The following is a 16,477-nucleotide window of genomic DNA, read 5'->3' as shown; positions in this document are numbered from 1 at the left end:
GAAAGTGGCCCCACAGTAATATTAGCCAACTCCATCAGCACTCTCAGGTGCCTCCTTCCAAGTCCCATGGATTTCTCTTATGTCTGGTCTGTTTTAAATGTTCCTTTCCTGGTCCTCCTCTACCAAGCCAAGTTATCCTTCTTCCAGACTTTCTCATGTCTGGGTTTCAGGTTTCCAAGAGTCTCCAAAGCAAATCTTAGCAGTAAGATAGAAAGCTATGAGAAAGACATAGAAAAGCTATGAGAAATCTGGACCTTGCAATGTCCTTTGTCACCTGGTCTCCTGCCCCACTCAGTGGTGAGCCCACATTTTCTGTCATCATCCTCTTGTTGCTGTTGCACCTCCAGATTGTTTATCTGCAGTCTTCCAGCAGGCCCTACCCCTACCTACTAGGTGGTAAGTCTGCAAGTTTATCTTTGCATTTATAATCCTTTTCTCATTCTTGACTTTGGCCAAAGAGATGACATGTGTGACTTTCAGTTTGCCTGATCACAGCAAAGAAACTTGTATCCTTATTTGTTGTCAGATGGGATGTACTTGGTACCTTTCAGGCTCATTTTCTTGAAGGTTCCAGACTCTTAAGAGCCATCAGCCATTTGCTTGACAGGCAGTAGGAGCAGACAACAACAGGTCTAAGTCACTGAAGGAATGAGGCTGAGTTGTGCCTGACTGGAATTTTTAAAATTACTTTTAATATACTTTCCTTGCCCATGCATCTACTTCTTTCAGAATGCAGTTTTGGATATCAGGAAATCCTTGAAAAATCCTAAGCCATTTTAGCATAGAGAATTGTTCTTTTTCTGGTGTCCCTACAAAGGAATTCTTGGTTCCAGCCATTCAAACTGCACTATGAAGACATTGCACAGGTGTGGATACGTAGAGAGCATTTAGAAGACAGATATCCCCCTTTATTTTGTTTTCTATTTGCATAGTTTAGTCAATTTTTTTTTTTAGTGCAGTGGAGTGCATACTGTCTGTAATTTTTCTTTATTACCCATTTCAGGATTCAGTTTTAATGCAATTTTGTGCAAACAAGCTAGACAAGAAGGACTTCTTTGGGAAATCTGATCCTTTCCTTGTATTTCATCGAAGCAATGAAGATGGCAGGTAGGTGCCTGTTAGATATTTTTGCTGCTAATCATTAGGCAACTTAATTATTTACAGATAATATTGTTCTCATTTTTTTACACTTTCCAGATTAAGCGGTGTTTCTTTTATAATGTTTGTTGGATTTCAGTTTGTCATGTTAGGCAGTATAGAAATAAAACTATTACAACAAACTGATCAAATACTGCAATTTAGGGTTTTAAGAGGTAAAATGTCTCATAAATATAGAGCACTATGATAATTAATTGTAATAAATGGCTAAATAGTGTTACTTTTGCAAAGATTTAGTATGCATTTAAATTAAATAGCATTCTCAAAGAAAATTGTAGCTGCAAAATATGCTAATGTTCAGAAATTGTGTTTAAATAAAAACATTTTATACTGCAAATTTAAATTAGGAAGTATCTTTTATCTTTTTGACATAGTTCTAGGAAATTGAATTAAAAAATCCCCAAAATAGAATTTATATTTTTTACAAATGTCTGTTTCCTATATTCATGCTTTAATTTGTTAAGGTAGACTGATCTCTTCTGTTCCACTGCTAAGCCTTGACATGCACTGGTCAACACAACACTGCCTTTGTGGGGCTCTACTAGCAGGTTAAGATTTCTTGGAAACTGGAAGTCCCCACATCTAACATGTACCAAACCAAACCAAGTATCATCATACATGATACTAATTTTCTCTGTAGCTTAATTGGAGCAGTTGTTAACATCAATCTGTTTATGGGTGTGTGCGTCTGTTACCTGCTTTTTTTCTCTTGGAGGCAGATGATAGGAACAGTTTCCTGAGTAAACACTGCCTATGTAAAACTGCAAGCCTGGAGGAGATATGACTCCTTTGTGAGTGGCATTAAGGTCACTTGTGAAATTTCTCTGGTTGTTACTGGGAGTGCTGGCACATGCAGCCTAAAAGTGTAGGTGTTTGGGGTGCAAGGAGGACATTGCCTCAAAGCATAACTTTAGTTGCAACTGCATGAGGAATTTCAGTAATGATTTCACTTGTCCTTGCTTTCTTTTGAACAATTCAGTCCCCAAGATGGGGGTTCAAAAGAGGTGTTTTAATTTTGCATCATTTAGAGAAAGCAGAATGTGCTAATACAGTTCATGAGAGAAGGTGATCATTGAATCTCAGAGAGGCTTACATGTTTTACCTGAGACAGCCCTGGTTAAAAATTCATGGACATAAAGTGTGGAATAAAAATCTGAAAGCCATTATTCCCTTGGCTCAGTTTCTTAATCTCTAAGCAAGAGTCAGATCCTCACAAGATCACTTTCTTTCTGGATCTGTGACTAATTCCTGCATGTACAAGGTCTGTTTAAACTAGTGGGATGGAAACTGCTCTTCCCTGAAATAGTCACTGAATGGTTGTAGTTTCTGTTGAAGTTTGGGGTAAAAAACATTTTAGATTAAGAGTTGTTTAGCACTTTAGTCTGTAATCTCTCTCCAGCAGGTCTCTTCAGTCTTCCCTCCCTTCTGATTTCGCCATATTTCCCTTTTCCTTACCTTCTGTTTTATATGCGCGTTGTATGTATGAATGATTACAGCTCTTTTCATTCCACTGTCAATGATGCAAAAGAAAAAGTAAAAAAATACAAAATATATCTTAATTAATTTTTTGTATTAATTGCAGTTTTACAATCTGCCACAAAACAGAAGTTGTGAAAAATACATTGAATCCAGTGTGGCAGGCATTCAAGATTTCTGTCAGAGCACTGTGTAATGGAGACTATGACCGGTAAGATGTAGCTTAAGCTTTTTTGCATATACATTTTTTTTCTCCCTAATTTGCATGTTCTTTATTTAATCTGCATTTTGAAAGGATAATAGGTGTTCAAGACCATTCATCACATTAAAGAATTTAGAAAAATAAAGCAAATATGCTAAACCTGTAGGAAATGCTAGTGGTGTTTTCTGGAAAAAGCTCTTTGCTCTCTGTGGTGTGAATTAGAAACAGAAAGAAAAGACTAATTTAAAGCATGGTGTCTGTGACAAGTGTACACAAATATTTTTTAATGTTTCAATGAAAAACAATGATGATCTGTTTTCCTTGTGTGACAGTGCAATGTCAGAGGGTGCTGGTAAATGAAAGCCTTTAAAATACATAGACCAGTAGATGAGAAACACAGAAGGTAGTCATCTTCAGATTTGAAATTTTCAGTGGTGCCATGCAAAAGAATCTATCTTTAAGTGGTAATAATAACATGTTTTTAATCAACATCTTACCACTAATAACAAACAAATTAGTTCAGTGGAAATGGGTGTTTTTAGACTCCTTAAAAATGGCCATGTTGGTTACTCTTTCACTTAGATGCAATAAAAACGAAGCAATTTTGTAATGAGCATATTCAAATAGAATTTTTTGTACTTGTATTTGGGTTAATGTGCATAATGCATAAGCAAAATAGTCTTCATTAAGCTAGTCTCTGAACACTGCACTGTTTATCATATTAAAGAAAAAAGTTTTCATATTAATTAGAAAAGATGTTGTGGTGCAGGCATATTGAAATAACTCCAGCATTCCAAATTAAGGGAACTTGAAAGTGTAATAGCACTCCTCAAATTATTTTTGTATCCACTGTTGACCTGCTTTCAGCATGATGTGCTCAGTGAATAAAGGCTCCATGGAACTTCACAGTCCTGCATACAACAATCATGTTTCAAATTAAGAAGTCCTTAGCTCTCAGGTTAATTCAAATTAACCTGCTGATAGTCCAGGAAGAACTTCAGAGGTTTGGGGGTTTTTAGTTAGAAAACCCTTCTTTCTAAAGGTTAGGATTGACTTCCTAACATCCACGTGGTAATACATAAAAACACAAAACTCAGAGGTCTCTTTCACATAGTGATAGTTTCACAGATAAAGTTTTGGTGCTCTGGGTTCTGTGATAGATGTGAAAGGTGGGAATAATGTCATTAGCATGGTAAATGTTTATTCTGGTGTTGAGGAGACTAAATGTTCAGCTAGTGCATGCTTCTGAGTGAACTCTGTCCACATTTTCATTATGGAATGACCAGGATTTGCTTAATTTTTATCAAACTGTGCAATTATACAGTGTTTTCAGACATCACAGGAACGGTGTTTCAGTACTGCAGTAGTACTTGGTGTCTAATGTGTCTTTGTTCTTTTTTTCTCCTAGTATGAGCTTTCAAAAAGCACTTACAGTTACTTTCTGCATAACAGTATTAAAACAGAGATACCCTTCTCTAACCTTGATTATTTTTAAATGAAAGGGGTTTTTTAATATTAAACTAGGAAACCCATCCTCTAAAACTGTGTCCTTTAAGGTAAAGGTTAAGTTTCAGTATGTGAAGATTGGAAAGGTCTTTTAATATCTTGCAAATCATGCAAAATAGATAAAAGTCAAGATCCGTAATTAATCCTTTAATATGAAATAAATTTCATATTAAAGAGAGGAGCTTTATTCAAGGATGAATTGCCCTTACTGCAGTTACCTGTCTGAAGATCCTTCTTAGGAATTTATCTTGATATTCTTAATAATTTATTTTGATAATCTGAGTTTTCTTACTGAGATGATTTTGCTATTTGGACACAGATTTGGAAGACTATTCAAAACCTAAATCCCACTAAACCTTACATAAATCTTAACTTAGTGGTGTGTTCTGTCTGTCATAACAGGTTTTGAAATGGAAGTAAAATAATGATTGTCTAGGGAAAAAAGATTGTGATATTGCCTTTTTTTGCTGAATTCCTCTGAAGGTGAAAGTAGTTTCCTTTGAAGGTTGAAATACTTGGTAGGATAAGAGGTTTGGAGTTGTTTTTCACTTTGTTCTGCAGAACAACTTCCACTTTAATCAGTTTTCATTGTAAGGGAACTTAAATCCAACCTGAATTATGCAAGAGCTATAAAATATAACAGATGGTGTAGTTAAGAGCCTTTAAATTTGAGTTGAAAAGACGTATATCCAGACAAAGTGAGTCCTTCTTTTCCTATTTTGGAATATCACAAAAAATATGAAAAACATCCAGGTGTGAATTGTTTGATATTATATTGTATATAATATCAGCTCTTGCTCACCTTTATCTCCAAAGAGTCCCTTCTTAGTAAAGAAAATGAGTATATATATATTTGACTGTATGGAATTGGAAGAATAAGGAACAGCTTCCATGGAAGCAAATGACAAAGTAATTGCTTAGATTCTTGTCCCCTCTATTAATAAGACAGCCCTGATGACTTCACTTCATGTGAAACTGTTCTGAAGAATAAAAGTAAGTCACATTGTTGCTTAAAATATGGGAGGTGTTATTTTTCTATCCCGTGTTCAGTTGATCTTAGGCCAAATAGGATTGACTGCTAGTGGTAGTTGAATTTGCTTACATATATGCACTTTCTGTGGTAAAAGGAGATGAACAAATCTGTATACTATCTGTATCCTCATAGAACTTTTCTTTTTCATCAAGGATGTTGATGATAATATGCTCTGTAGTATTTGCATTTTAAGAAATCCTTCTTCAAATCCACTCTTCAAATATGTGACATATGATTGATCTTTACTTGGAAAATGTCTGGGTTTTCCTTTTTATCTGTTTCCCAGTCATCCCTGAAGCAAGGTTAGAGCTGCCCTCAAGGGTTCACTTTTCTCATAAGGAAACGGTTCTTAAAAAATTTGATAATACTTTAAGGTTTAAAGAATCATTTATTTAAAAGACCACAGAAAATTCAGAGCATCAGCAGGTAAAAGTATGTTGGTCAAACTTCCAATGTGTTTAATTGTTTCCTTAGTTTCCAATGCATTTAGCTATTGATTTATGAAGAAGTGTTGTGTAACCTGACAGGCTATTTACTGCCCCATGAGAAATGACTGAAAAATTCTGCTTTTTGGATTTGGCTCAATTAATGCACCCCTATGTTATTAATCTTAAAGGCAATCTGGGTACATATTTAACATTTTAATAGGGTTGTGTTGTTGTTGTTTTGTTTTTTTTTTTATTTTAGGACAATTAAAGTAGAAGTGTATGACTGGGATAGAGATGGAAGGTAAGACATTATTTCTGTAAAACTTAAGGGTTATTCCTGCATGTATATACACATTGCAAAACATAAATATTTAGTGTTCAGCATAATATTAGAGAAAGTTAGTTAGTTGTCAATACTTAGAGGTACAGGTAGTGGAAAAATTCTGTTGTGGTACAGCTCTGTGTTTTGCAGCTGTGGTAAATACTGCTGCATTAGCCTATTTCAAACCTGCTGTGTGTATATTCATCCATGGAACATGATAAAATGCACATGCCTGCAGTGGCTACTCATGGTGGCCTAAATATTGGAATATAGAAGCCACCTATTTATTGCCTTAATTTCACATTGGGTCTGAATGTTAATTTCCATGTCTGTCTTCATCAAAATGTTTCTTCACCAAAAAAACTCAGGAGTTGGAAGACCTGAGTTTTGTATAACCCCCTTGAAAGAGGACAGTGGAGTACATGTGGAATTTCTGTTGCTAAATTCAGGAGGGATCTCTTATTCTTAAGAGCTGTGAACCCCACTGTACTGGCTGTACATTTCTTACTGAAGAAATGAGCCTTTCAAATTGCCTTTATTTTGACAGACAAGGTACAATTATCATTTAACACAGTGGATTGATACCTCTTGTTATTTAAAAAAGTTTGAGCTTATATCTTCATACTTTGATTAGAAACTGTATTCATGAAGCTTGATACTAGAACTGAAATTTAATACAGGAATATGTTTATTTCCATTTATCTTTAAGTTGGTCTGTCTTAATTGTTTCCTATTAATCATAATTTATATTTTAGAATATATGGATATGCACTTGTGTTTTGATTTTTAAAAGCATATTATTTATTCTACAGTAATGTTTTAATACAACCAAAGCAATTTGCTTCTAGTATTATAGATAGTGATATTGTGCTTCTCTGGCAATGTCTTGTAATCATAGTAGGCAAATTTATCCTATGCTACTGTTCATTAGCTTGCTGACAAGATCCAAAGGCCTTTTCAGCTCTCTTGTGTTGTAATTTTGTCTTTTTGGTTTTCCATCATGAAGCCTGTTGATTTACAAGCATTCTTATCTCACATTTACCCTCTATGAGTACCTGCCAGTGTAAATTCATCCTTCTTGATTAGATACTCACTGGAGAGAAATAACATATATACATAACATATTCTAGCAATTAAAATAAGTATATTTAAATTTAAAAAGCCATACTAGCAAAAAATCATTGCATCCCTATTCGAATTTCTATTAACATTCTTTTCTCAATGAGATTTGGCAAATCCTTAAAAAATTTATGTTTGTGTATAAACCACATTTTTTGAAAATAAGCTAGCAATGAAAAGTTAAATCGTATTGCCACATTAATAAAAAACAAGGATTATATTTTATCAAGGTATCAAACCCCATGTGCTGTCTCACTTTATCCAAAATCTGTAAGATTAAAAGGAAAAGGAAGAAATCTGACAAATAACACTAAGTAACTACCAGTCTGATTGAAATCTGGAACATACTGTGCATTTTAGGCAATCATTAGCCTCTCCAATCTCAAATAGTTTCAAATATTATCTGTGTTTCCTCACATCACAATCTGAATACCTATAAAGTTAATATCTAAAAAACAAAAAGTAAAGGATACCATTTTCATGTTTTCCTTTTTATTCTAATGGTATGATTTTTTGCTGCTTTTTGCTTTCTGTCTATTTTGAATTTAGAAGCACACAGAGCACTGACATCTCTAATATAACATTCCTCTGAAAGATGACATAGAACTCATCTCATGTGACTTTAGACAATGCAAAAATCAGACAAGTAGATTGAACTAATCATTTAAGCTACTTCAGAGGCTTACAGGGGAAAATGGTCTGATTGAATCCATCCTACCTGGAATAAATTGCCAGCTGGTGGTGCCTATAAACCTACAGGATGATCATAGCAAAACCTAAGTGCCTAATTTAACTCTGACATTGCCAAGTATATCTGAAATTAATCCCATTCAAGAGTTACTCTAACAATTTTTTTACAACTCTGCTGTTCCTCAGTTTATATTAATTTCCATCTGTGATGGACAGTTTTTATAAGCTGGTGTTACACCAGCTGGACACTTCACCACACTGAATCTGTTTGTTCCAGAGATGTGCAGACTGGGCAGGACCAATCTTTGAAAGATTGCCTTCTCTCCAGATAGCAAAGCAAGTTATTCTGAATATTATAGGCTGTTCTGCAATCAGGAAGACAAAATTACGGCGCATATGCTTGACTTCTGTATCATGGCTTGACTGGATTTTGACTTCCTGAGTCTTGACTAAGAATTTTTTTTTCCCTTTTCCCCATTCTGTGTTACCTGTGCTTTGGCAAATAGCACCATGGTGCTCTGGGTTGAGCTGCTTCTTTCACATTCCTAAACTACATTGTTGGAGTAATTGTAATGTAACGTCATGATCATATTGTTGTCATCAAATGGCTCTTATTTATTTTCAAATATCAAACAAAACTTCTTGACAAAAAGTAATATATGCCCTCGGTAACATTAACACTATTAATTACTAAACATCCTTTGTGTCAAACCAGTTTTTGCATAAAAATTGCAGAAAAATTTTTGCAGAAAAATTGTCAAAATATGAACAACTTGTTCTGATACCTTTTATTGCTTCTAAGAGCTGTGACAAACCCCAAAATATTTTATGCTATAAGAAGTAACAAAAGTTGGTTTTGTTACTTGGCCAGTTGTTTGACAGAGTCACATTTTTAGGGTTTTTTTATTGAGTGTCCTTATATATGGAGCAGACAGGTCTAACAAAAGGAAAAAAAATAAGATAGTGCACAACTTCACATCAGCGATACTATGATATTTTTGGTTCTCTCTAAAAGGTTAGAGAAAAAATATCACTTTGTATACATGTTGCAAAAGTCATTTCACAGTCTTGACATTTATGAGCTGTTACATAGAAAAAGGGGGGGTTGAGTTATAAAGCTGTAAATATTGTCATGCTAAGCTGGGGCCACAGAAGCATTCATCTGAGAATATCAATACTTCAGGAGAGATTTGAAATTGCTCTTCCACCTTATTTTTTGTCCTTCATCTTCCTTCTCCAGTTAGATAGTTGATTTTTAAATTCTTGCATTTTCTCCTTATTCATTGACATGCTTCTGATCATGGTTGTCCTTTCCTCTATTGTTTTTTTCCTTTAGATAATAAAAAAATTCAAAGTTAATATAATTTTGAAAGTGATTTTCTGCACTTCAAAACACTGGGCTAAAAGTGGAAAACCTAGGGAGATGGGCTTTAAGATGTTTTAGTGGAAAACGTAGGGAGATGGGCTTTAAGATAATTTCTGTGCTAAGACTCTAGTTCAGTGTTCTGATATGCCACTTGTGGGTGAAAGTTTAGAAAAATTTGGTGTTAGGCAGGCAAAGAGAGTAAGTACTTTGGATTCTCAATCCAGAGACTAATGAGGAGATCCATTTGCTGAAGTGTGATGATTAATATTAGAATATTTCCTTAGTGACTTATACATCTGGCAAAGGCATATTTTGTCCAGCAGGCACTCAGCCTTCAGAGCCAGCCTAGTGTGGCATGTCCATCCACCTGGGTGCCCAGTGTAAAGATCCTGGCTGATGCTCTTCCAAGTGCACAGGGCTCTGAGACTGGTTATGTTTGCCCAAACCTTTGCAGCATGATTCATCAGAGGAATCACATCTTTCTAGCTCATGTTTGGATATAGCCATAGGGAAAGGAGCCTTTCCAGTGTCTCGTAGAATTACAGGAGCAGTTCCTTTTAAGCAGTACAGATTCTTTTGCTCCCCAGGGACAGTCCTGTCTGGCATGGCTCATGTTTCCTGTTTGCTGCAGCATGTTTGTACATAGTCATTGAACCATTGCTTGGATTTCTGCCTTAAATATACAACCTGATTTGAAAATGAAAGGTTAGAACTGTTAGGAAAGGGAAAAGTTCCATTTTAAGCAACATGTATTTTTCTCCAGTGCCATGGTTACCCAAGGTTAAATACACCTTGTGGATGCTTCCTCTATTCCCTGCTCAAATAGTCCTTGCAGTCTGGAGAGCATTTAAGCAGAGATATACCTCCAAAATACATTTCTTAAGAGAAGTCTTTGTTTTGGAAGCAATTTGATGATCTCCCAGCTGAAAGGGGAGTGTTTCATGTGAGGTGGTCCATTTTGAATCTGGGTAATGAGGAATATCTTTAACATAGAGTATTTCTCTAGCTTTCTTACAGTATGCTGTGCTTATTTTGTATCAGCATGAGGACTGAACCTTTTATTTGTTTGATTTACATATTTTGTGAATTCATGCTGATTTCAGAAAATGAGATGTATATTTGAGGGGTTTTTTGTTTAATTTCATTATGAATAAAGCAAGAAAGAAATTTAATGTTGCTATGGATTGTTTCCATTTTTCATCTTACAACATTCAGATTTATTTAAATTTGCTTTTAATATTTATAGCTTAATTAAAACTGTGCTGAATTTCTTAAAAACAAGATTTGCAAGTCACAAAGTCATAAAACTTTGCATTTCTAGTGGGGTTTACCATTGGAGGGAAGGTAAAATAGCTTCATCGCTCACCAGATGTGGAGGCAGAGTGTAGAGGAAATACAATGCCTTCTTAGGGCACAGCTGGCAAAATCTGGAGCAGCAGTGGGGAAAGTTCAGCTGGGCAGAGCAGAGAATGGGAGCAGAACTTGTGACTTCTGGGAGCTGTGCAGTTGGGGCTGAGCCCTGCAGCCCTTCCATCCCAGGTGCCTGTCTGCGGTGCAAACCTGCAGCTCAGTCACATCTGGCAGCCCTGTGGGTTCTGTGCCCCAGCTCCTGAGCCTGGGCACCTTCCTCGGGGTGCTTTCCCTGCCACAAGCCCCTGTGGCTCACACTGGTTCCTGGGCAATGTGCTACCCCCTGCTTATGCATCTTATGCATTGGCAAAGCAGTTTTTAAAACTTGAATGACAGCACAGGAGTGCCAGATATATTCCTAGAGCAGGAATAGAATTTAGAAAGGAGAAGCTTGATAACCTCTGCTTTTTTGTTAGGTTGAGATCTGCTTTCCAATAATACCATAAGCTGGGTAGCCTCAGTGGATTGCTTTTCTCTTCCCAGATGGGAAGAGAGAGGAGCTGCAATAAGCTTTGGGTCTTCCCCTTAAGTGTTCAGTGTCGTGTTACACAGATTGGGAGGGCTGGTCTTTTCTGTTGAAGTTACCCTGCTTTCAGTAACTCCCTTTCTCTCACATAGCCTCATACACAGTTCAGAGTCTGTAGTGCCAGTGGTCATCCACTGAGGAAACGGTGACAGTTTTTGGTAGCCTGCTCTGTTTTTTCAGGTTCTGTAAACTTACATTGGGGTCAGTCACTGATTTACAACATAGTCCTCATTGTGCAGCTAAGTTAAGCAAAAGATATCAAAAAGATTTAAGCTAATCCTTTCCAACTCTAAATTTGCATTACACAAAACAGAGGGAGTAATAAGGATTTTTAAGCAAATTATATCTGTTGCCATTATTTGTTTCTTGGGTGTTAGTTCATATTGGATTTGTGTCTCTTTTGCATTAATAGATAAAACACATGTTTAAATTCCTAAATGTTGTGCATTTGATTTAAAATCTTATTTTTCAAACAGCCATGATTTCATTGGAGAATTCACAACAAGTTACAGAGAGCTGTCGAGAGGGCAGTCTCAGTTCAATGTTTATGAGGTAAGTATCATGAGTATTTATTCACTCTCAGGAAATAAATGAGAAAACAACAATGGAAAACACTGAAAACAATGGAAAGCTATTATTGCCACTAATGAGAAGGCAAGCCTGTGTGGCTATAACCCTTTTTAACCCTTTTTTTTTTTTTTTCTTCTTCTGTATGTTGTGCAGATCTTTGGTATTCCTTAAGGTATCCTTTAATTGGTCTCAGACTACTGCCATTAAACTTTAGTATTTTCCTAGTCCTAATATAGGTGGTAGCAAATACAGTGGTTTAGGTAAGCACTAAAGAAGTCAGGGAAGGAGGGTGCTCCAATTACGTGCTGCACTCTTATTTTGAAGATGAGGAAAGGTGCTGCTGTGCAGAGCAGGACAAAGATAACTGAAAGCCATGGCTTTTTTCTCATTTAGATCCAAGCTCAACCCCAGAGTTACAGTAAGTTATAGTAGTTTCCTGTGAATGGTGTCATAACACAGATTGCTGTGTGCAGTGAAAATGTCCTCTCCTGTTGTTTCACTGACACAAATCTTACCCTACCAGGAGTATTCTGTCATAACATCTTAAGTAATTTTTCAGTTTATTAAATATAGTGTCAGTATCATACTCCCAGGGACAGCATACATTTCCTGAGCAGCTCATGTTTGCCTCCCCACACTGCAATCCTCCATCCTTGGGTGCTGCTTCTACTGGGTTAGTCTGTACAGTATCAGAACAAAAGATACTGGGCAAATTCTCTTTTAAACATTTTGCTTTTACAAACTAACCCAAGGCACGTAGAGAAGTTTGAGTAAGTGTCCCATATTAAAAGATGAGGAGCCTTGCTAGAGCCACCTCTTTGCAAATGAGCTTTTTTAAATAGGTTCATTATAAGCCATGTAGCTTTCTAGGTCCCTGCTGGGATGTAAAATTTTCAGAGGCTAAAAAATGTTGTTTAATTGCTGAAGTTATCTGAAATTCGAAAAAGAACCCCATGTCAATATTAAAATCATTATAGTACTGTGAATTATAGGAGAGAAACAAGCTGTCATTTAATTCATCTTTGCTTCCAAGTATATGCCTTGTTTCCCATGATATTTCACTTCCAGCTCTAGTGCAGTTTCTTGCAGTTCCTGAGAAGCCAATTGCCAAGTTACCTGAAGCAGAAAGTTCAAATGAATCTTGTCTTTGGCATTTAATGACTGCTGGCAAGCAATATGCTGCTAATTCAGGCCTGACCATTGAATTCTGGAGAGCAGTGAATGCACTGCCCCAGGGCAGACAGGCAGCCTGTTACTTCATCTTCCTCTTCTGGGCAGATGTCAGCAGGAGTCACTGAAATTTTGGTTCAACAAGAATTGCTGCATTGTTTAATTGCCACAATTACACAGGCTTAGTCTATTGCTCATCAGACACTGTTAAATGGAGGGGCAGGACATATTGGGATTTTTTAAGTGTTAATGGGTGTATATGTGTGTAAAGGAGTAAAAGCTTGGCAGAATATTTACTGTATAACATCAGTGTGGCATACTGGGGGAAATGAGGGACTCACTTGTTTAGCATGTTTGGGAAGACTTCAAATCATAGTTGTCTTTTTCTGCCTTACATTTCACAGCTGTTCTGTGTTGTGCAAAGAATAGGATCTTTAAATGTAATCTCATTTCGGTTGGGGGAGAAAATCTTTGGAAGACAAGTATTACTAGTTTGCCCATTTTCAGGCAAAATTCTTTAAATATTTTATACCAGATAAGTGACTAAGATTTCAATTGGGAATGTTTTTATTCCTTATCATTTGCAGAACATCTGTGAGTAGTTTACAGTGAAGCTTGGCAGTAAGCCATAAGGCATTGAATTTCCTAGATATGTAGGAGATAGTTGAATGACCTCATTAACAAAATAATGTTTTGCTTCTGATTCCATGTGCATTTCTGGAAAAGCAGGAGTACATTTTTGTGTGTATGTAACAAAATTAACTGAGACATGCTTTTTGTAGGTATTCAGGAAGCAAAAAAAAATTATTGGTGGCTACAGTGAGGAATTTTCTAGCCATGGGTTCCAGACATTCAAGAAAATGGTTTAATGCTTTGTAGTCTAGCTCCATGAAGAATCTGGGGAGTGCACTGAGGCCCCCCCAAACTCCTCTATGCCAGTCAGGTGGTGATATTCAACATTTTCATGAAATTACCTATTTCATGAAACTTGATCTTCCTGTCAGCAGATCCTGTCATTGCACCAAGTACAGAAATTGGGAGTAGAACAGCTCTGGTGTTTCTCAGGTGCTGTGAGGAGCAGATGGAAAAAGATTAACTGGATTGTGGAGAGATGCATTGTGAGGTGACAAAGTAGTGACACCATACACTGAAACACTGTGATCAGGAATGCAGAACCATGCAGAATTTTGGGAAAATTCAGAGTGTTTCACTGAGCTCTCAGATATAATGAACCTTCTTACCTCTGTTGCCCCCATCCCTTATTTGTCAAATGAGTACCAGCACTGGCTCCCCTGCCAAGTACCATGAAGGTAAATTCACTGGTTTTCAACATGCACTGAAAATAGAGTACTTTCTGCATTGAAAATACCTTACACTTGTCTTTATATTGGATCATACTGCTTTAATGTTTGTATCTGTGTTTCTAGGTAATAAATCCAAAGAAAAAAGGAAAAAAGAAAAAGTATGTTAATTCTGGAACAGTAAGTAAATGTATTTTATGTTACTGGATGTTTTTCTTCTTGCTTCAAAGAGAGTGTAGTTGACTTGTAATTTAACAGGATTAGAATAGAAAAATTTTGTCAAGGCCACAATAAACTATTTACTTTTACACAGCATTTATTTTCAGATGTTTTTGAATTTGAAGGGTTTGATATAAAACTTGTCCAAATGTGCTGTCAAGTCACCACTGGTTTTCAGAATAAGTTCTATCAAAATTTCAGTCAAATAATTGAAACTATTGGACTGAATACACTTTTTAAATTTTTTATCTGAAACATACCTGCACTTTTACAAATAAATTTTCTTTTAAAATGTATCTGCTGAGTTAGCATTGGTAAAAGCTAGTATGATTATCATGGCAAAATCAAAAAGAGCCAACAATTTTTATTAACAACAGGTTTTTGTAAATTTATTTTGAAAGATCTGTTAGTATTGTTTGGAATGAGAATTTCTCTTGTTTGATTTGCATTCCATGTTCTGTTCTCATGTTTATGAACCATTTGGTAGCAATGCAATTATTTCCATTTAGCACTTGCTCAGCTTTGATGTCCTGGCATCCATGATGTTCACACCATCATTTACGAAAAAATGAAGATAAATTTTGAGGATTGGTATCTTGGAACACCTAATCAGTTATGAGAGATGTTTTTTGTAAACACGTCCACCATCTGGTTTTTTTCCACATGAACAGTTCCACTCTTGAGTAGGGCTCAGTAGGGCTATTTTCATGCTGAAAAGTAGCCTTGAAGGAATGTCTTGACATTCTTACATTCTTGTCTAAGTCAGTTTACCAGTGAGAAAATAAACACTTCTTCTTCTTCTACCTTTGCTTTAAATTATGAAAAATTGGCAAAAGCAGCTTGGCTGCTAAAATTTACCATGCAATATCTAATTCATTAGGTAATTTATTCTTTGCTAACATATTCCTTTTACTAAAATCTATCATGTTAAAATCAAGTTCTATTGCATTAAATTAGTGAGTGAGAAACTGAAGTAAATTGGTTGTTTTCAATCAGTGATAAATTTTAGGTATGAAACCTGGCATAGGGTACAGAAGGGAATAAAAATGTATTTTTACATTCAATTTTTGTGTTAATTTTGGTTTAAAATACTTCAACATCTTCACAAGTATCTGTCTTCATTTGAAAAAACATATTTTACTCATGTTTAAACAGACAAAATCAACTGTGTCTTGTTCTTTACTTCCAATTACATCAAAATTTCCAATAAAAGGTTGTTAGCAATTTTCTTTCCTTTTTCCTCCTTTACCTTTTCTTTTCTTTTTCCTTCTCTTCTGTTGGTTTTGTAAAGTTTTTTTGATATCAAATCATCTCTGTCCCCATTTGCCCTGACTTCTAGTAGTCCTTCAGGCTTCCCTTCTGCTTCTCCACATGGTCACTTTCTTATGTGTTTGCCTGCAGTTTTGTTTTTCTTGTCCTCATCATTTACCCAAGATATTCTTTATCCCACAAATTTTTAAATTTTCAAGGGAGGCACCAGGACCATAATTTTCATTAATAGGAGGTAGAATTCTGGAGAACTTACAGTGGATATAAATAATTGACTGTTATCTCACTACTGCCTTTAAGGACTATGTACATACAGTGCATATCTCAATTTATTATTACTTAAGGGGTCATTTTGAATTCAGGCAATCAAATCACATACTAGGAAGAAGTGTTTCACTATTCATGGTTCGTTTTAAACAAAGCCTAATAGTGAAATAAAAAATTCCCTGCATAAAACTTGAAGCATTGGTAGTTGTTGCCTATATGTAAGTACTGCAGCCGCTTTGGGAGTTGTTTGTTTCCATTTTTTGACTTTTAAAATCAGATGCAGTAAAAATATTCGCTTAAATTAATTAGGAACAAGAGAACCAGATGTAAGAATAGATCAACCATTAATATTACTGTGTCCAGTGGGAAAATGCATAGAAATTTTGGTCTTTTTTGCAAGGCTATGCTACTGATAGCCTGGTAGAACATTGTAATGGTCTTCCCA

General features: G+C 35.8%; 1 protein-coding gene across 3 annotated transcripts in view; it reads left to right on the top strand.

Annotated features, from left to right (window-relative positions):
* Positions 1–16,477, top strand: part of CPNE8 (copine 8) — a 71,580-nt gene that overhangs the window by 32,880 nt on the left and 22,223 nt on the right. For all 3 annotated transcript variants that reach the window (XR_010783686.1, XM_066549797.1, XM_066549798.1), the window contains exons 8-12: positions 1,004–1,107; positions 2,741–2,845; positions 6,063–6,104; positions 11,713–11,788; positions 14,404–14,457. Coding sequence is in view for 2 of the 3 variants with exons in the window: in XM_066549797.1 (XP_066405894.1) it covers positions 1,004–1,107; positions 2,741–2,845; positions 6,063–6,104; positions 11,713–11,788; positions 14,404–14,457 (381 nt within the window). In the remaining variant the exon portion in view is untranslated. The remainder of the gene's footprint in view (positions 1–1,003; positions 1,108–2,740; positions 2,846–6,062; positions 6,105–11,712; positions 11,789–14,403; positions 14,458–16,477) is intronic.

The sequence above is a fragment of the Molothrus aeneus genome, chromosome 5 (genome assembly GCF_037042795.1).
Source record: "Molothrus aeneus isolate 106 chromosome 5, BPBGC_Maene_1.0, whole genome shotgun sequence".
Classification (NCBI taxonomy): domain Eukaryota; kingdom Metazoa; phylum Chordata; class Aves; order Passeriformes; family Icteridae; genus Molothrus; species Molothrus aeneus.
Note: the sequence above shows the minus strand (reverse complement) of the source record. Positions and strands in the feature narration are given on the sequence as shown.